The 18,902-nt window shown below is 37.2% G+C and overlaps 2 protein-coding genes and 1 non-coding gene across 8 annotated transcripts; 2 read left to right on the forward strand and 1 right to left on the reverse strand.

The window, feature by feature from the left end:
• Window positions 1-4,752: 4,752 nt before the first annotated feature.
• On the forward strand, window positions 4,753-9,887 carry LOC135162449 (mitogen-activated protein kinase p38b-like). Of its 4 annotated transcripts, none has more exons than XM_064120927.1 (8): window positions 4,753-5,009; window positions 6,113-6,242; window positions 6,303-6,521; window positions 6,650-6,812; window positions 7,083-7,154; window positions 7,601-7,680; window positions 8,574-8,652; window positions 9,101-9,887. In XM_064120927.1, exons 1-8 carry the CDS (start codon window positions 4,906-4,908, stop codon window positions 9,352-9,354), a joined length of 1,101 nt encoding a protein of 366 aa, XP_063976997.1. In that variant the 5' UTR covers window positions 4,753-4,905; the 3' UTR covers window positions 9,355-9,887. The 4 variants fall into 4 exon arrangements, with proteins under 4 accessions (XP_063976997.1, XP_063976998.1, XP_063976999.1 ...); XM_064120928.1 differs by lacking the exon at window positions 7,601-7,680 and adding an exon at window positions 8,306-8,385; XM_064120929.1 differs by having other exon boundaries at window positions 6,321-6,521.
• A 339-nt stretch (window positions 9,888-10,226) lies between these two features.
• Window positions 10,227-17,555, reverse strand: LOC135162439 (neuroligin-2). 3 transcript variants are annotated; one of them, XM_064120903.1, is made up of 10 exons: window positions 17,233-17,555; window positions 15,977-16,556; window positions 15,548-15,725; window positions 15,070-15,476; window positions 14,796-14,986; window positions 14,446-14,632; window positions 14,010-14,311; window positions 13,649-13,764; window positions 13,429-13,469; window positions 12,873-13,046 (listed from the first exon to the last, which is right to left on the reverse strand). In XM_064120903.1, exons 1-10 carry the CDS (start codon window positions 17,494-17,496, stop codon window positions 13,012-13,014), a joined length of 2,301 nt encoding a protein of 766 aa, XP_063976973.1. In that variant the 5' UTR covers window positions 17,497-17,555; the 3' UTR covers window positions 12,873-13,011. The 3 variants fall into 3 exon arrangements, with proteins under 3 accessions (XP_063976972.1, XP_063976973.1, XP_063976974.1); XM_064120902.1 differs by lacking the exon at window positions 13,429-13,469 and having other exon boundaries at window positions 10,227-13,046; window positions 17,233-17,553; XM_064120904.1 differs by lacking the exon at window positions 13,429-13,469 and having other exon boundaries at window positions 12,907-13,046; window positions 13,639-13,764.
• Trnal-caa (transfer RNA leucine (anticodon CAA)) lies at window positions 10,926-11,049 on the forward strand. Its single transcript has 2 exons — window positions 10,926-10,963; window positions 11,005-11,049. It is a non-coding gene; the product is annotated as a tRNA-Leu (tRNA).
• Window positions 17,556-18,902: the final 1,347 nt, after the last annotated feature.

Raw genomic sequence — 18,902 nt, forward strand, 5'->3', positions numbered from 1 at the left:
CGCCATTGACTCTATAACAATAAATACTGTTGATAGTACCAAATCCAATTGCGAACAATTTATGTGGTATAGCACACAACGACCACATTGGTGACCCCGACGTGATTGCGTTGGATTTTGGTATATAACCTAAAACATTACCACGTTGCTTTAAAACTACTCCCTATAATTTGGCACGTACCCTCGCTCTCTAATCCAACAAAATGACGATTGATCGTTCTCCAACGCGATCCCAACAACGAGAGCAACAACCTACCAATTTGGAATTGCAACAACAGCAACAAGAACAAATTGAAGAACTTCAGAGACGCATTCAGGAACTACAGCATGAGCAAGCACACACCTCAGGTACATTCACCCAGACCGGCACATCGCCGTTAGATACACAGGGTAGCACAAACTCCAACGGTGCTGTAGCTTTAGTAGACACCATTAGACTACCACCATTCTGGAAGACAAACCCAGATTTGTGGTTCTCACAAGTCGAGGCTCAATTTAATATCAGGAGGATAACAGCGGACAACAGCAAATATTTTTATGTAATTTCCACACTGGATCCCGAGGCCCTCAAACAGGTCTCCGATGTCATCAAACATCCCCCAGCACAAGATAAGTATTCGCTTCTCAAGGAAAAACTTATCAAAAGACACACTGAGTCTGTAGAAAAACAACTCCACAAATTATTGACAGGTTTGGATCTTGGCAATAAAAAACCCACGGAGCTTTTGAGAGAAATGAGGACACTCGCGGCCGGATGCGTCACTGATGAGATGATGCGATCTTTATGGATGAACCACATGCCCATCACGCTACGTAGCATCCTATCGGCAACAGAGACCTTGGAGCTGGAGAAAATGGCTGAATTGGCTGACAGGATTCATGACATTTCCTCATCACCAACCGTAATGGCCACAACTCACACAAATTACTCCACATCGAGCCTGAGTGACAAATTGCAAAAATTAAGCGATAAATTTGACGCATTATTGCAAGGATTCAGTGACCTCAACATGAAAGTCAACAAATTTAGCAATTCACGTCACCGTTCTCGTTCAAGGTCATTGGGAATTCCTCCGGGGAATCCTTCTTCAACAAATACCTCTCAAATGTGCTTCTACCATATGAGATATGGAAACAAGGCCAAACGTTGCACCAAACCGTGCTCATTCAGCTCGACAACCCAAACGGAAAACTGAACGAGCTGTCGTCAATAAATTCTGTTGGCGACAGCAATTCCATTAACATTATAACGGAAGTTAGATTACATCTGATTGATAATATTAGTCGACAGAAATTTTTAATTGACTCCGGTTCAGTGGTATCTATATTACCTGTTCAGTACTTTTCCAGTAATCCTAAGTTAGATGTCTTTAAGTTGTTCGCAGCCAATTCTTCAGTGATCAACACATATGGCACCCAGGTACTTACCTTGGACTTCAACCTTCGAAGAAAATTCACATGGACGTTCCTTCTCGCTGATGTTCAGTCAGCGATTATAGGAGCAGATTTTCTAGCCCACTACTCACTGCTTGTGGATCTCCACAACCGACAGATCATTGACTCCATCACTTCATTCACATCAAAAGGTGAAGTGAGCAGGACGTCGCTCTATGGGGTATCGACACTAAGTTCTAATCAATTGTACCTGGACCTGTTGCAAGAATACATTGCTATCACTAAGCCATCAACTGGACCAATGTCACTGAAGTCTTCGTCTGCTCATCGAATTGTTACCACGGGCCCTCCAGTCGTCGAGCGCCCTCGAAAATTAGCTGGGGAAAAAGCTGCAGCGGCAAAGCACGAGATCAACATCATGTTGGAATCGGGAATTTGTCAACCATCAAGCAGTCCTTGGGCCAGTCCAATACATCTAACACGTAAAAAATCAAATGGTTGGCGACTTTGCGGAGATTACCGTAAGCTAAACTCGATTACGATACCAGACAAATATTCTCCACCACTAATCCAGGATCTTTTTCCACTGCTGTACGGCAAAACAATATTTTCTACACTGGATCTGGTTCGTGCATACCACCAGATACCCATGCACACGGACGACATCGAAAAAACCGCCATTACAACACCCTGGGGACTCTTCGAGTATTTGGTGATGCCCTTTGGACTAAAAAATGCCACGCAAACTTTCCAAAGATTCATCGATTCAGTCTTCCGGGATCTCAACTTCGTTTTTGTGTACATTGATGACATACTCATCATGTCCAGATCACCTGAAGAGCATCATGAGCATCTTCGAATAGTTTTTGGAAGATTGCAAGAGCAGTGTCTAACCATCAATGTCGACAAAAGTGTACTTGGACAATCAGAAGTCACTTTCCTCGGCTATCTCATCAGTCCCAATGGTTATCGACCATCAACGGAACGCATAGACAATATTACCAATTTTCCCAGACCCGAAACAGTCGTAGAACTCCAACGGTTCTTGGGAATGGTAAATTACTATCGTTGCGTCTTCCCTGAGGCAGCAATTCACCAGATTCCTCTCAACAAATACCTGAAGAATGTTCAAAAGAAAAACAACAAAACAAAGATCAACTGGACCAGCGAAGGCGAAAAGGCATTTGAGACTTGTAAGCAGAAGCTCAGCTCCATTGCACACATGGCTTATATTTCTCCAACAGCACCACTCGTGCTCACCACCGATGCCTCAACAACAGCCCTCGGTGCAGTTCTCGAACAAATAAAGGATGATGTTGTCCAGCCAGTCGGTTTCTTCTCAAGAAAACTGAGCGATACAGAAACCAGGTATTCCACGTATGATCGTGAACTCCTGGGAATTTTTTCCGCCATAAAACACTTCAAACATCTTCTTGAGTGCCGTCAGTTTGTTATCAGAACAGATCATAAGCCACTGACTTATGCATTTCAGCAGAAGTTAGAAAAAGCATCAGACCGTCAATTAAGACAGCTGGACTTTATTTCTCAATTTTCTACTGACATCGTTTACGTTAAAGGCGGAGACAACGTAGTGGCCGACGCACTCTCAAGGATCAACTCAGTTAATTCTATCAACATGCCAACGATCCTTGATCCGCAGACGATCTTCCAAGAACAAGAGCTTGATGATGAATTGTCTGGCCTAATCAACAGTAACTCATCACTCAAGCTTCAGAGACTAACTGTGCAACCAGATGTCAGCATTTACTGTGACATTTCTGCAGGGATTGTGCGACCGTACATTCCAGTCACACTTCGAAGACGAGCTTTTGACAGTGTTCATGGCCTAGCACATCCAAATGGAAAAACAACTTCACACCACATCAAACAGAAGTATGTTTGGCCTGGAATAAAACGTGATGCCATCAAATGGGCCAGAGAATGCCTGGCATGCCAACGATCAAAAATACATCGCCACAACCGACTGCCACCCAAGGAGATCAGTGTCCCAGACAATCGGTTTAACCACATCCATCTGGATCTTATCGTCCTTCCTGAGGTAAGAGGCTTTCGTTATTGCTTAACAATAATTGACCGCTTTTCCAGGTGGCCAGTCGCTGTACCATTACGTGACACAACAGCAGACACTGTGGTTACTGCACTTTTTGATCATTGGATCTCTCAATTTGGAACACCGCTAACAATTACAACAGATCAAGGTTCTCAATTCGAATCAGCTCTATTCCGAGCTCTCACCAACTTCATAGGAGCGAATAAGGTCAGAACAACGCCATATCATCCCGCATCAAACGGAATGATAGAACGTTGGCACAGAACCTTGAAAGCAGCCCTTATGTGCGCAGCCAAACCTTGGCCTGACATCTTGTCCACGGTCTTACTTGGTCTCAGGACGTGCTTCAAGGAAGATCTTCAAGCTACACCAGCAGATTTACTGTTTGGTACTGGGTTGAGAATTCCAGGAGAATTTTTCATTCATCAGGACGTTCCTACCAACCCACAAATCTTTTTAGAAAAACATAGGCAATACATGCGCGGACTTCGCCCCACACCAACTTCTCATCACTCCAAGACGAGAATGTTTCTGTCGAAAGACGTGCACACATGCTCACACGTTTTTATTCGGTGCGACCACGTAAAGGAACCATTGGAACCTCCCTACGTCGGACCCTACCGAATCATTCAACGTATTGACGACAGGCTTTACAAATTGGACGTCGAGGGGAAGGAGAAGACCATCTCGATAGAGAGATTAAAACCGGCATATATTGTCAAAGAGGATTCAACCGCTCCGGAACCACCAGGAGTTGAAAGTTCCCTCCAACCTGCTTGCCCTGAGGAATGGGAATCGTCAATCGATAGACCGGTAAAAACTTACTCTCGCAAAACTAATAAAACCGTATCTTTCAACCTTCCTCCTTCTCAAGATACTCGGGGGGGAGTACATGTGGCCACTCGGTCGCCTAGTCAAGACATTACCGACCGAGCCACATCCAACCAGGAAACTGCTCAACCCGCGATGCGACCTCTCCCGAAACCTCGTGAGAGAAAGCAGAAGATTGTTCCTCGTGATCTGACTGACTGACTACAGCTGTAGCGTGCTGTTCCTACAAGTTTATATATACTAATTAAATTATTGTTCATACGCCATTGACTCTATAACAATAAATACTGTTGATAGTACCAAATCCAATTGCGAACAATTTATGTGGTATAGCACACAACGACCACAATCACGGGCTATTTTGCGCCATCTCCTGGTAATTGCCCTAACCTTTCCACATATATATATGTATATATATATATATATACATTCATTTCTACCCGCGCGCACTCACACCCACGTTATTCGGACTAATTTGGGAATGGTGTAGTGCGCGGACGTTTTTTGTCGTTCCTGGTGATTAATTTCAAGTGCATGTTGACAAATTATATTGACGAACCTTCGTGAACTCCAAGAAATCACTCGTAGATTGCTGAGCGCTTCTAAAAATGCCCCAATTTCATAAAATCGAAATTAACAAGACTGAGTGGGAGGTACCAGAGAGATATCAGATGCTGGCACCCGTTGGTTCAGGAGCCTACGGACAAGTTTGGTAATAATGATAAGTTATTTGCTGTCGTTTTCATCAATTCAGCATCTCTATACATGGTTAAATAATTCGCGTAAAGTTGTTTAAGTTTTTCAATCAAATTGTCGCTTTAATTACGCTTTTTACTTTTGATCACGCAACAATCGAAAGACCTTGACACTCTCCTATACTTGTAATAATCAAGTGGTTGACTATTCTCGGCGTTCCATTCGACTTGATGCAATCCAACTCACCCGATTGACCCTGCAATGAATAAAAACAATGGGGAAAAAGAGGAATGATGAGAGTAGAAAATTGAGTCGCCCGGAGAATTTTTCTCTTCCAGTCGGAGTTTTTTCTTTTTCATTTTTTGTTTTCATTGTTCCTCTTGGTTGAATTTTGAAATCCAATTGGAGGTGTTCCAAGTCACCTGTGCCATCTATTATTATCATTATTGATGGTAATTAGCATTCTGAAAATGTTTAAGTGTTTTTAAAGAAATAGTTGAAGATCAGAGGCAAAGATATTTGAGATTATTAGTCGAGGGAAGTTTAGGCCCAACGAATATTTGAGGATTGCCCTGGAATTTGAAGAAGGGGAAAGGTTTTCTTTGATATATCATATACTCCATAATTCATACCCCACATTTATATTAAATTTTTCTCTTGAAAACTCAATAATAATAATGAAAATAGTTTCAGCAATTGTGTTTTTTAATTTTACTGTCTACGGTCATTAACGAAGACCATTAACATTCTTTCACTATTGAGATGATATTTAGGGGTCATTTAACAAATAGTGGCAGCAATTTTTTCAAATTTTCAATAACGTACAATTTAAATATAATAGTAGTTTGAGAATTGTAAGGAATTTAAGGTAAACATTTCATTTGTAAAAATATATAATTGAAATTTTTAATAAACTATGGAGTCATTTCTTTGACATGAATTTAGTCATCTAGCCGAACTCTTTGGCCTTTTCATGTTTTTATTATCAGGTAATCATTGACTCGACATGACATAATGTCATGAGTTTTTCATATGAAATTATGAAAATTAATCTTAAAATTTTTCTCTCTTTCGATGTCAATATTGATAATCTAAATAATTTTGGTGATCATTTTCCAGTTCTGCTGTTGATCAAACAACAAATCAAAAAGTTGCGATAAAAAAATTAGCCCGTCCATTTCAATCGGCAGTCCATGCTAAAAGAACCTACCGAGAATTGCGTATGCTGAAGCACATGAACCATGAAAATGTAAGTATGACTGATAAATGTTAGCAATACAATGAATCAGTTTTATGAAAAAAATCGAAGAGCAAATATCATTTGCAGGTGATTGGCCTACTGGATGTGTTCCACCCAGCCTCGAGCCTTGAGGAATTCCAGCAGTTGTACCTCGTGACTCATTTAATGGGCGCAGATCTCAACAATATCGTGAGAACCCAGAAATTATCAGATGATCACGTACAGTTCTTAGTTTATCAAATCTTAAGGGGATTGAAGTATATTCATTCTGCTGGCATTATTCACAGGGTATTTATCGCCAATGTAATCGTTCATTGATGGTTATTCAAAGATTAATTGTTAATAATTCATTATTAATTATTCATAATGAATGATTGTTCAAAAGATATTGATGAAATTATGGGACAATTCTACAGGATCTGAAACCATCAAATATCGCAGTGAACGAAGACTGTGAACTGAAAATTCTCGATTTTGGACTGGCTAGGCCCACCGAGAATGAGATGACCGGCTATGTAGCAACCCGGTGGTACAGGGCACCTGAGATCATGCTCAATTGGATGCATTACAATCAGACAGGTAGCATTACATCGTCTAGATAAACCAGATTTTTTAAAGGAGCTTTATCGTTTGAAAAAATATCTTCTTACATCAAGAGATAAGTTATAATTACATTTGAAAAATTTTACTTATCTGATGAGTCAAGGCCATAGGCGATAATAGTTTCGTATAGTAACAGAAAAAGAATGCCTCTACAGCTGAGAAAATTCTATGTAAAAAGTTTGTGCTAATTTCGTTAAATCAATCCACGAATTAATTAATCCCCTTGATGTTTATTGTCATTTCTAGTTGACATTTGGTCTGTTGGTTGTATAATGGCCGAGTTGCTGACTGGAAGGACCCTATTCCCTGGCACTGATCGTATCCTTTAGTTATTCAAAAAACAGCCCTTCAATCTTTGTTTTTATCTTATACACCTTTTTAAATGTTCTTCACATGTAATTAATAATGAGAATATCAATCACTGCATCGTTATTTGTCTCTAACAATCACGTATCACGGAAATTTCATAGATTTGCTTGTTGCTAAGGATCTGCGCTCTCAGTTCTTGCTATAAAAATTTATTCAAATGAATCATTCCACGTGATGGTGAAAGGGGTAAATTGCTTTGGGATGGCATGGCCATGATATTTGTTTCAAACTGCTAAAACGCTTTCTACATAGATTACTGTCACGATCGATGGATTCTAATTTATAGCGAGGCCGCCAATCAATGACTAAAATAGGGAAGAATGATAAAACGCAAGCATAAATGATAAAATGTTGAATGAAAGGATATAATTTTAGTGGAGCCTTAGCAAGAGCAGATATTCATCAGCTCAACCTTATTATGGAAGTCCTGGGCACTCCAAGAGACGAATTTATGAAGAAAATATCATCGGAGTCGGTAAGTGGGCCTGTGTTTTTCTGAATTGATGATTGGATGTCAGTGATCTTAGCTTCAGATATTATTAAAAATAATGATTATCTCCGAAACTCTTAATTTTAGTTTGAAAATATAAAAAGGTGTTTGAAATAAATTTTCCCTCGAAACTAATAATTATCAGCATTATTTGCAAATTAAAAAAAAATGATTTTATTGATTGCAATTGGCTTCGTGATGTGCTAGGATAATTACATAATTTAGGAGAGGTTCACAGAAAAACAAACATTCATCCTGGAATCATTTTTTATTTCATCACTTTTATTAACATTTCTATCATGGATTCCTTGTACGAAAATTTTTCCCCTTTTTTTACGCTGTTTATATTGTCATTTGTGCACTCAAGTAATTTACCAGGATTGTCACAAAATGCTTATTAGGCCGAAGCATGCAACACTTGAATTATTTACTCTGGGTGCATTACGCATGTGTTATTCAAATTATTACCTTTTTTTTTAATATCACCTTAGTGTCGATGACACCTCATAAGCCTCAGAATTTTTAACATATTGGCAATTAGAGTGGGGTTAACGATTAATATTTTTGTTTATTGAGCGTATAAAGAAAAGCCACCTTAACCCATGTGCAGACATTGACCATCTAACACGAGTTCTTGTACTGTGTGGAACACCCACAGAAGATACTCTAAGCAAAATAACAAGTCAAGAGGTAATTTGGTATAATTTTAAAATTTAGTGTGCAATTAATTATTGCAGTTATGAAATCTACAGTTATGTTTATATAGAAATTTCAATCATGTTGTGTAAACGAAATGGAGAAGATATCGAATATTCGAGTGGTCTTGGTTTTGTCCGATCTTTAGATTTTAGAATTTTAATTGAATGGACTCGTTGTAGGCAAGGAATTACATTCAGAGTCTACCCCCGCTGAAGAAGAAAAACTTTAAGGATGTTTTTCGTGGAGCAAATCCATTAGGTAATGAATAGAATAATTGGGATTTTAAAACTCCTGGGTTAAATTTCCATTCTTTACTCATAATGGAGTTACGAGAAAGTACCGTACGGGGGGAATTATTTAAAAATTAATGACTACGCTGTTAGGTTTATTTAATTCTATTGATTTTTTAATTATTCAATTACCATTTTTGTAAATGAGAAAAGTCGAGATTTGGTGTTTTTTTTCCTCTTTTAATAATGATAATGAGATAGATTTTGTTTTAATCATAACTTGTGTTGTAAAACGGCCTTAAAATTCCATTGTCAAAAAAAATTAAAATCCAGTTAAAAAGAAAAATATTTAGCTTGAAATTACAGTTCTAAATTCATGTTTAGCTCATACAATTCATCGCAATGACTATAGTGGATCATATTTTTTTTTCGAAGAAAGAAAAACTCAACGAGAAAATTTTGAATTAATATTCCAGCCATCGATCTTTTGGAGCTAATGCTGGAGTTAGATTCAGAGAAGAGAATAACAGCTGAACAGGCCCTGGCACATCCGTATCTTGTGCAATACGCCGATCCAACCGACGAGCCAGTTTCCCTTCCCTATGATCAGAGCTTCGAAGATATGGATCTGCCAGTTGAAAAATGGAAGGAACTCATCTACCACGAAGTTGTGAATTTTGTACCCCAACAGCCTCCGTCCGCCTCATCCTCCAGCGAGGTGCCGAATTAGCGTAATTTTCATGATCAATCGATTCACGATTGATAATACCAGTGGTTTAATCTTAAGCAGCGTAAGATAATAATTAAGACGATTCTACTATTTAAAATGAAAATGTACAAACTAACATTTACTGTACATAATATTTTAGATGTCATTTATTAGAAATGATCGCATGATTGAATTCAACGTCTGTGGATTTTTTTTTGGATTTAGTACAGAGGATATATTTTTTATTCCAATTTCGAGGTGAACAGATGCTGTTTGTAACTGTAATACCGTATCGGGAATGCAACTAATGGCTAATATGAGTGATTGAGCAGGAAGGGAAGAGGGAGCCGAAATTTTTTGAAATGTTGTTACCACTGATTTTTACTGCATAAAATTGTTTGCCCTTTCGGCGATGTTTATATGGTAAAAAACTTGATTTACAATTTTTCCCATTGGAACTTCTTCTATTATTGCAATCAAATAATTAGATTATGAAGAAGGCTCATGTTGATATCCAACTCAATCACCAATAATTGATTTTGTTGAGTAATTAATTAATATAAATATTATTGTGTACTGTGTACATTTCAAACCCTGGCCCATTAACCGATCTAGTCGATTAAGGTAACTATCAGACAGAAGCTGGGCCCGAAGGGCGGTAGATTCCATAAAACATCCTTTTTTTTTTTTGATTTTGTAATTTTCTTATTCGGTGAAATGTAGTTTGAATGAAATTAAGAACCCGCAAGGTAAAAATTGCTCCATTTTTTTTGTTAATTTTTTAATGAGAATTTACAAGAGGAGAAGGCATTTTGGCTCTATGAATTTTTATTCACTATCTATTGTTATTAGTAATAATTCCGAATAGTCGTTTTAGGACTAGTCTTACACTATTGTTTTATGATTTTTTTTCCATTTGTTTGATAAGCGAGAAGGTGTCAGAGTATACAAAAATCATTTGTATGAATTACCATTGGAATTGAAATTTTGTGTAACAATCGACCATCGTTAATTTTGCTCCGAAATATATATATATATATATATACATATATATACATATATACATATATATACACATATATGTATATATATACATACATGCATATGATCTCAGAAAAATTGTCCTATATATCTTATTCTCCCAAGTATCCTGTGTCCCTCGCTCGATTGATTTTGTTTTCATTTAATTATGAATCAAGTCAAGAGATGCTTTGTGGTGCTTTGACCAATTTATTTGGACATTTCAAATATTTTAAAGTACATTATTCATGGTAAGATAGACAAGAACGTTTCATACATTTCTCAAGTTTGAAATGAACTTGAGCTCACAATAAATTTCATACTTATAAATTTTGTTTCATGAATTTTTAAAAATATGTCATCGTCAAATCAGGAATAGTAATTGTCTGAATAATTCTAATAATTGATAATATTATGATTTATGGCTGATTATTTATTACCGATCAATTTTCTAATCCTTTCAAATTAGTATTCAAATATTTCAAGTGTTTCTCTATGTAAATGACTGATATTAAAGAGTGACAAAGCGACATAATCATTTGAGAGTAATTGAAAAACAAAACTATTACATTGTCAGGATGGCCGAGCGGTCTAAGGCGCCAGACTCAAGGTAGTACCTTCTCAGTCACTGCTGAGTTTAACAGATGGGGCTTCTGGTCCTCTCTGAGGGCGTGGGTTCGAATCCCACTTCTGACAAATTTTTTTACTAATCATTTTTCTTTTTATAAATTTAGTTGAAAAATCTTCTAAGAGCAAATTAAATACAAATTATGACCCTACAAAACTTATGATTAAATAATAACATAATGTGACGTCATTGCATTATGCATTATTCATTATTACTTTATTCATTTATAGTTTTGTATAAAATTTTCTGTGCTATATTTATCTATTCTATCACAATAGAAAAAATCAACGTTGATTCGTGTACATGTATTTCATAAAATACAACATTAATTTCATAATTCGAACACTTTGTGTGTATCTTGTGGACTTGAACATGTCTGCATGACAGTCAAGCTATCACTAGGTTTATGGTAAAATAGCTCTGTGAATGAGTAGTTGACTATATTATAGAAATTGGGGGAAAAATCGTTAAAAATTGTGGTCTCGGACAATTCATTGGCATTCAAACAATATTTGACTGTATTTGAAGGGTGAAAAAATCATGATTGAAACTACTTTTTTTTTTCTTTAACGTTTTTAACTAAATCATTCATAAAATCCTACAATGGTTATTATATTTAGTGAAAAAGTAGATGTAGATCAACTGTATAATTTTTCAATTTCTTATATCATGGAATTTTGACCAACAGTTCACAAACTATTAGTGATTAAAATAATAAAATTCGCATTTTTACATTATAACTGAAGACGAAACTAGCGTATGACCGCCTGCCCCCTTTACCTACCCCTGTAGTATTATAAATGATGTTTGTACGTGATGATAGACTAAATAACTTAATTACAAAATAATTGGTCGTTCCTTAACAAATTTGTTTGTAGACATTATCTCATTGTCTTGAAATGGACTCATAGACTATATAATACAATAAGACTTATTACGATTAGTTGTACGTGCTAGCGATCGTTGTATTAATGGACGGACATAAGATGTAGAAACGTGGACTCACTCGTAATAATCTTGAATCCTAATTATTGGTTCTGCCACCAGTGGCTGTTTATCATTAATTTCGTCGTTAAATAAGATAGGATCGTTCGGATCCTCTTTGGAGCTGATTGGTTAATTTTGCTTTTTAGCAAAACAAAAGGCCCAGTAATTGAGCAGTGAAATGTTTTAACCCCGCACTGCTATTAATCATTTATAAATTAAAATGTTGTTGAATACACGTCCCCCTTCCCTTTGTTTACTCGTTTTTTATGAATGAAATCATTGATGAGATCAGTGTAATTCAATGTTTACAGCAAAATAATCACAAACGTGAGCGTTAGTGAAAGGCACTTGAAAAAATGGAGTACTAAAATTCAAGAAATCTGAAAAAAAAGTTGTTTAGTAAAAAGAATACTCTGAATATGATATTTTGTAGGAAATTATACAAAAAAAATTAGCAACATGTTTTATCAATTAAATCTTATCATATTTGTTGTGTTGTAATCAAGGGAAGAATACTACCCAGTGTCCAACGTCATTTTTCTTTTAATTTTCAAAAAAAAATGTGGGAAAACACGTACAAATTATCTTGCTCACTTACAAAATATAACTCAAGTCTAAAAAGTTCCAGTAATCTCCCCTTGGAATTTAGTTTTGGATTTTGGAAAAGACCTCTTGAATTTTAATAATTGCTTTTGTGAAATTTTATACAGCAGTTTGAGGTACTCCTTGTACCAAATGCGTCCTGGTCTTACCTCTTGTCAACGTAGATTGACTGGACGCTTTACTGAGTCTTGGTTGGCCGTTGGGCGAACTGGTAACGAAGCTTTCGCCTCTCATATCCTTCAAGGAGACGTTTGAATTGCTCCTCAATGAAGGCGTTGAACTGAACTTGCGATTTTGGGCTAAACGATCTTGTAATTTTAGCTCATTCTGTCGTGGTATTTTTGTTTTTAGATTCGGTGTATCGCGGTATTCATAGAGATTATCCTTCGATGCGCGTGTTAGATTCTCGATTCCTTCCGAGTGCTCGTCGTCTCTGACCATCAGGATGTCTCCGCTATAGTAGTGATCGGACTGCCTATTATAGAAAGAGCAAACCTTGAAATGTGCCATTTTAATTAAATTTTTTAATACGTTTAAACATTATAGTTTCCCTTTGAGTAAGAAAAAAAATGGAAAACATCATGAATTATCCACCTAAAAAAATCATTATATCAACGAAAACCTCTTATATTTAATATTTCAGTGGTGAAAATATCCAAAGGGCTAGTATAAGTATCAAATGACACGTTATCTATCTATGTCGCATCGATGGACGATAACCCATTTTACTGGATTCCTAGTATAGTGTATTATTTTTTATTGATGATAAAAATAGCAAATATCCTATGAAAGCAAATTCTATGGTGCATTTACAATGACAACAACAACGTGTAAGTACAATGTCAATATCCTCTTACTTTCTATCTCAGAAGTATTCTCCCTAGCAGCTCGCAATTTGCTATTACAATGCATTTTAAAATATACCGATTAATTGTTAGTCTATTTAAAGTGGCGGTGGAAATGAAAATGAGAATTTTAATGCATCCATTTACCAGAACCTTCATACCCATGCACTACCAAAATTCCCGTGGCAGGTCTGCAGTCACATGGATTCGGTTCTGATTTACCTTTGCTTACCTTTTGGCATTACGCCACAGCATACAGCAGACGACAGAGAGAACGAGCAGCAAGAGACAGGCTGTCGACATGGACCAGAAAGCTATCTGCAGAGGTTGCTTGGGCTCCCACCAGTACTAGATATACAATTGAACCATTAATGAGAAATGTTATGCCTTTATAAACCAAATAATATCATGCCTTTTTTAATTATCTGGTTGGAAATGGCTAATATTGCCAAAAAAGCTTGTTTGCAAAAAAAATTCCAACAGTAAATATGGCTATGTTCCTCTCTCTAATAAAATTAATTAAATAAAAAGTATGGAATTTCAACCTTTTAATTGAACTGTTTCTTTGATTTATTAATCAAGTATAAAAGTACCTCAGTAACAGGTGGGTATGTGGGTACCAATCTCCCAATAACAGTCGGCAGATACTGCGACCAGAAGGCACTCTGAGTTTGTCGATAGTTGAACATAATGGAGGAGTTATATGTCGTATTGACATTCAAATACTTGAGATAGCCGAACTTAGTTTCCTCAAAATGTAGTCCTAATATCTGGGCTGGTGTCGGATTGCCATAAGTCGCGAAATTAGCATAAGATTTCATGAAGAAGAGACTCATGTTGCGGTCGTTATCGGACCATGCTTCACGATTAACCTTCCATTTCTCTGGGAAGAATTCTAAAACATTACATATATGTATAATTATAATATTCGTCGATGATAAAAGTGGATGATACGCATGCCATGAGATTTACAGTGCTAAAAATATTATGGATGCTGTTTGGTAATATTTAACTGGTATTAATAAGTACCTGTGTCCATGAATGGAGCTCCCGTTAGCCATAGATGTTCAATATCGTGCGGCACGCGACGCCAATGTTCCAAATTGAGCGCCTCCATAGTTGTATTTAAAATGTACAGGAAAACTGGTACTCTACGCTCTACCAACAATTTTGCCATTTTGTCGAATGGTGCTACGTATAAAAAATCGGAGAGCAGCTGAAATCATGAGAAGTAATGGTAATTTTTCTCCAAATTTCTACATAATTTAAATAGCCTTGATTTTTCATTCGATTTATACTTTATAAAATTAAAAAGAAATTCAACTCCATTGATAAATCAATTACAACGCTAAAATACATAAAATAATTAAAATATTTACATCGATGTATTGTTCACGAATTAACGTAATATTCGTAGGATCCGGCCAATATGTGTACATGTATTTGATAGCCTCGTATACTCCATAAGGATTCAGGGTATAGTTATATCTAAGTACGAGTTCCCAAATCTTTTGATCAAACATTTCTGCATCGAACAAGTACTGCCTTCGTCTCAACGTTTCATTATTGTCTATAACAAAAATATTAGCGAATGCAATTGAATTATTTCTATGCAACATTATATAAAAATTAACGAATAACAAATATACCCACATAAAATATTTGAAGCTTCTTGGGTCGTCACCCCAGCCATGTACGCAATATCTTTTCTATAATTTCCCCGTTTGATGCCCTCCTCGGGTGTCTCCGTAAAGAAATGCCAGTCAGAAGCCCGCCAATTATCATCGTAATTGTCCCTCAGTACTGTAAAATTGTGGTCTAACACAGGCCCCCACGGAAACATACCTACCTGTGGCTGGAGGTCAGAGTTTCCCAAATCGTAGGAGCTTCGGCCCCAGGTCAAACACTGAACTATTTTATAACTACTCTCAATGCTGCAGCCCATCTTCTCAGCGTAAACCCTGGACGTGTTTTGGGCGCGATATTTATCGACAATGAGAGCCCAATCAGCGAGGGCTGAGCCCGACTGGGCAATTACTTTTGAGACCATGTGCCTTGTTCTGAAGTAAAAATTAATGGTCTCTATAAATTCGTTACAGGGGGAATTTTTTAATTAGTACTTGATACGTACCTTGGTGCAATCATCAGTAACCCCGCGCTGGCGGCTCCAGCTCCAGGTCCGAATAACGTGATTGCTTCCGGATCACCCTTGAAGGCTTTGATATTTTCGTAAACCCATTGAAGTGCAGCGGCTTGATCAAATATCCCATAATTTCCGGGACTATTTTCGTCTCCAGTACTCAAAAAACCTAATAAGTAAGCCGTTTAATTGATAAACGGTATCGCTTGTTCAATTGGATTAGGAACATTAATTCTTGAAGAAAAACATTTTAACTTACAAGAAAAAAAAAAAATGGTATTGTGGAAATTTTTTTTAATCAGAAAATTATCTTCCTTCCAGTTATTTCTAATGCGTGTCATTCAACATAAATATCTCCGATTTTAAGTGGATCTTAACAATTAATTAACTTGAAAATTTAACAGCAAATCATTAACTCACCTAATGCCCCTAGGCGATAGTTTATTGACACAACAACGACATTGTGAAAGGCAGCAAGCATGTGTCCAGGGAATAAATTGCTGGCTCCATGAATATAATCACCTCCATGAATATAAAACATTACGGGATAAAGTTTGGCGACATTGGACTCGACAGAGGGTGTGAATATATTCAAATAGAGGCAGTCCTCATCAACATCACGAATGCCCTTGGTTGCACCGGTGTAGTTTGCAGGCTGGGGGCAGGCTGGACCCCAGTCGACTGCCTGAACGAGCTCCCATCGACCTGGGGGACGGGGAGGCTTGAATCTCTTTTCTCTTGTTGGGGGTTCTGCATACGGAATCCCGAGAAAAACATTGGCATGACCTGTCACACGCTCTACTGGAAGAGTCCAGGGCCGATGACGGGCCTCAGGGTGGTCGTAGAGGTAGACCTTGAAGCCCTGCACCTGGCCGTAATGAGTTTGGACGAAGATGTCGCGACCAACTTCTAGTTTCTTTGAATCAGGACGCTGACGTCCCTGAAGATCTTCTCGCCAACCTCCGAGAATACCTGGGAGATTTGGGTAGAGCGGACCGTCCTGTGGTGAACAAAGTGGGATGGGTGGAGGTCAATTTGATACATAATTTTTTTTTAACAACACCACTAATAATCATACCAATTTAATGTAAAAATGTGAGTAGTCACTGGTTGGTACTGTAAAAATGGTGGTTAAACACAACTTCATCATTGTTACAGAATAAATGATATTCGCATATATTCATACTTCACTTCAAGAAGTATTTTCATTTCTAAAAGAAGTTTTGTGAATGAAATATCATTGATCGTTTCATTTTTACGTTTGACTAAATGGTATTTTTTGTTATTTTTTCAATTAATTGATACATTCATTAAAAGTGGTTTTTTATACCGTTTTAATGATCACGGATTGCTTTCATAAAAAAAATTATTAAAAAATTCCAACAATTGTCAACAAAAACAATGAAGAAGAAACTGTAGTATTACCAACCAATAATTATTGCATACCATAACAGCAGGATATACGCAAAGCTCTCTCACTTTCATTACGTGAAAGGCGTCATATCGTAAATAAACCCAGCGACCAGTAAATGTCCGGTCACCCAGATCAAGCCCAAAACTTTTCCTTTTCCCTCGTTCTCCAGCCTCCGGACTCAATTAAGTCATAAAAATAATCCTCCTCCTCCCCTCCCCTCCCTTATCAGAACCCCGTGAAAAACAAAATAAACATCGCTCACTTCAGGTCGATATCTGTCCTCAGGTGCACGCGTGGGTCCCTTGTAGATGGGATCCAGGTAACTGGGCTGATAGCCGTATCTTCTGTCTTTGTAGACATAAGTGTGATGTCCAGGTGCTCCGGGTGGTTCGAAAACTCCATCTCGTCCATAAGCACGTCCACCATTATACTGAGTATTCGATTGCGAATTCACTATGATTATTGGGCATAGGGTCAACAGTAGGTGAAATATTTTTTGAATTACTAATAACACATGGGTATCCATTTTGCCGCGAACGGCCAACTACTGAATGGAAATTGACTCAGCGTACTCCAGCACGGCTTACGATCAGTTAAATATCCCCCACCCACGAGACTTTTATCGGCCACACCTTTGGATATAGCAGGTAGAGCGCCGCCGTTGGATGGCGTTTCCCGCGCCGTTTCGTTCTCATTCGAACAAAACAAAGAATTGAAAATCCTCGGTTTTTAGTGTATTTTAATGAGGATTTTCATTTTAGCTTTTGAGGATGAGGTTTTTCTCATGTTGGAGAAATACCATTTTATAATTGGCGATTAAGGGTGATTTAAAGTTCAAATTTTTGGAATTTTCTTTGAGTTGGCTCGAAATGAAAGCGAAGAAATGAGGTCAGTTGGGTCCTACAGGCCCTGATTTTTTTATCGCATGGGCATGGCTTGATAAGTAGGTTTTGAGTAGTAATACTGACAGATAAATAATCTATCTCTTAGTCGAGCTTCTGTGCAATATTGTCGACGTTAATAGAAGAAATAGCCAAGTTTTTGTAAATACATTTATTGTAGCACCCAATTCATTCCACCAAGAAGGTTATGATAAAAATTTCGTGATCTTCCTGAGATTCCAAGATAATTATTAAAAACTGGTGAATGGCGAAAAGTAACTTTTCTCGTTTTACCACTTGGCCACTACTATTTTGTCTTAGGCAATTGCAATTGGAAAGTGAAATTTTTCAGAAAATATTCAGGAATAATTATGTATACATACACGTAGGTACATACAAAAATATTTATGTGACCAAAAAGTTTTTCGATTATAGAACCCCTTGTAGCCGTTCTATTTCAGGCGAGGGATTGTTAATTAATTGAATAAATAAGTCCATCGCTGGGACGCCTGAGAAGAGAAAGACTCACTGTTGGGAGTCGCCCACAAGTCAGTGAATCATGGGCGTATGAGTTTTATTAATTTTTTTTTCTTCCTAGTTTTGCTGTACCGGAGGCATATAATAATGGGCCATGATGGGACAAAGCTGAGCCGCTCCAGCATTTCTATGGGTTTTCGGAAGGGTGATTATTGCCGTTAGTTATTGATGTATTTACAACTGCAAAATTACTAATCAACAAGTTTGTTAACTTGATCATTATTAATGAACTACAATTCTTTAATAAAACTTAATAATTCTGTACTCTAACGACTTTTTTTTGGAGAAGATAAAAAAGATGTGCTCCAATTCACTATTACAGATGATTATTTATTCGAACCTTCGTGCAGCACCTGGAGTTTCAATACATCCTCTTTTCAAGGCTCTTCTCCACTAAAGGCCGACGATTTCTTTCTTCTTCGATGAGAATTAAATTATAGCATGTGGAATTCAACGAAAAATATTAATGCTAGCATAAACCTCGTGAACAAATATATTTTCATAAAATTCACGG

Source organism: Diachasmimorpha longicaudata, chromosome 5 (assembly GCF_034640455.1).
Source record: "Diachasmimorpha longicaudata isolate KC_UGA_2023 chromosome 5, iyDiaLong2, whole genome shotgun sequence".
Lineage (NCBI taxonomy): Eukaryota > Metazoa > Arthropoda > Insecta > Hymenoptera > Braconidae > Diachasmimorpha > Diachasmimorpha longicaudata.

Coding starts and splice junctions, on each gene's coding strand:
- LOC135162449 (XM_064120927.1), top strand. CDS start 4,906: ATGCCCCAATTTCATAAAATCGAAATTAACAAGACTGAGTGGGAGGTA. Junction 7,155..7,600: donor CCTATTCCCTGGCACTGATC/GTATCCTTTAGT, acceptor TAGCAAGAGCAG/ATATTCATCAGCTCAACCTT. Junction 7,681..8,573: donor AGAAAATATCATCGGAGTCG/GTAAGTGGGCCT, acceptor GACTCGTTGTAG/GCAAGGAATTACATTCAGAG.
- LOC135162439 (XM_064120902.1), bottom strand. CDS start 17,496: ATGGATACCCATGTGTTATTAGTAATTCAAAAAATATTTCACCTACTG. Junction 14,633..14,795: donor TTCGTGAACAATACATCGAT/GTAAATATTTTA, acceptor TCATGATTTCAG/CTGCTCTCCGATTTTTTATA. Junction 13,047..13,648: donor CTGTGGCGTAATGCCAAAAG/GTAAGCAAAGGT, acceptor TTTCTATAATAG/GCAGTCCGATCACTACTATA.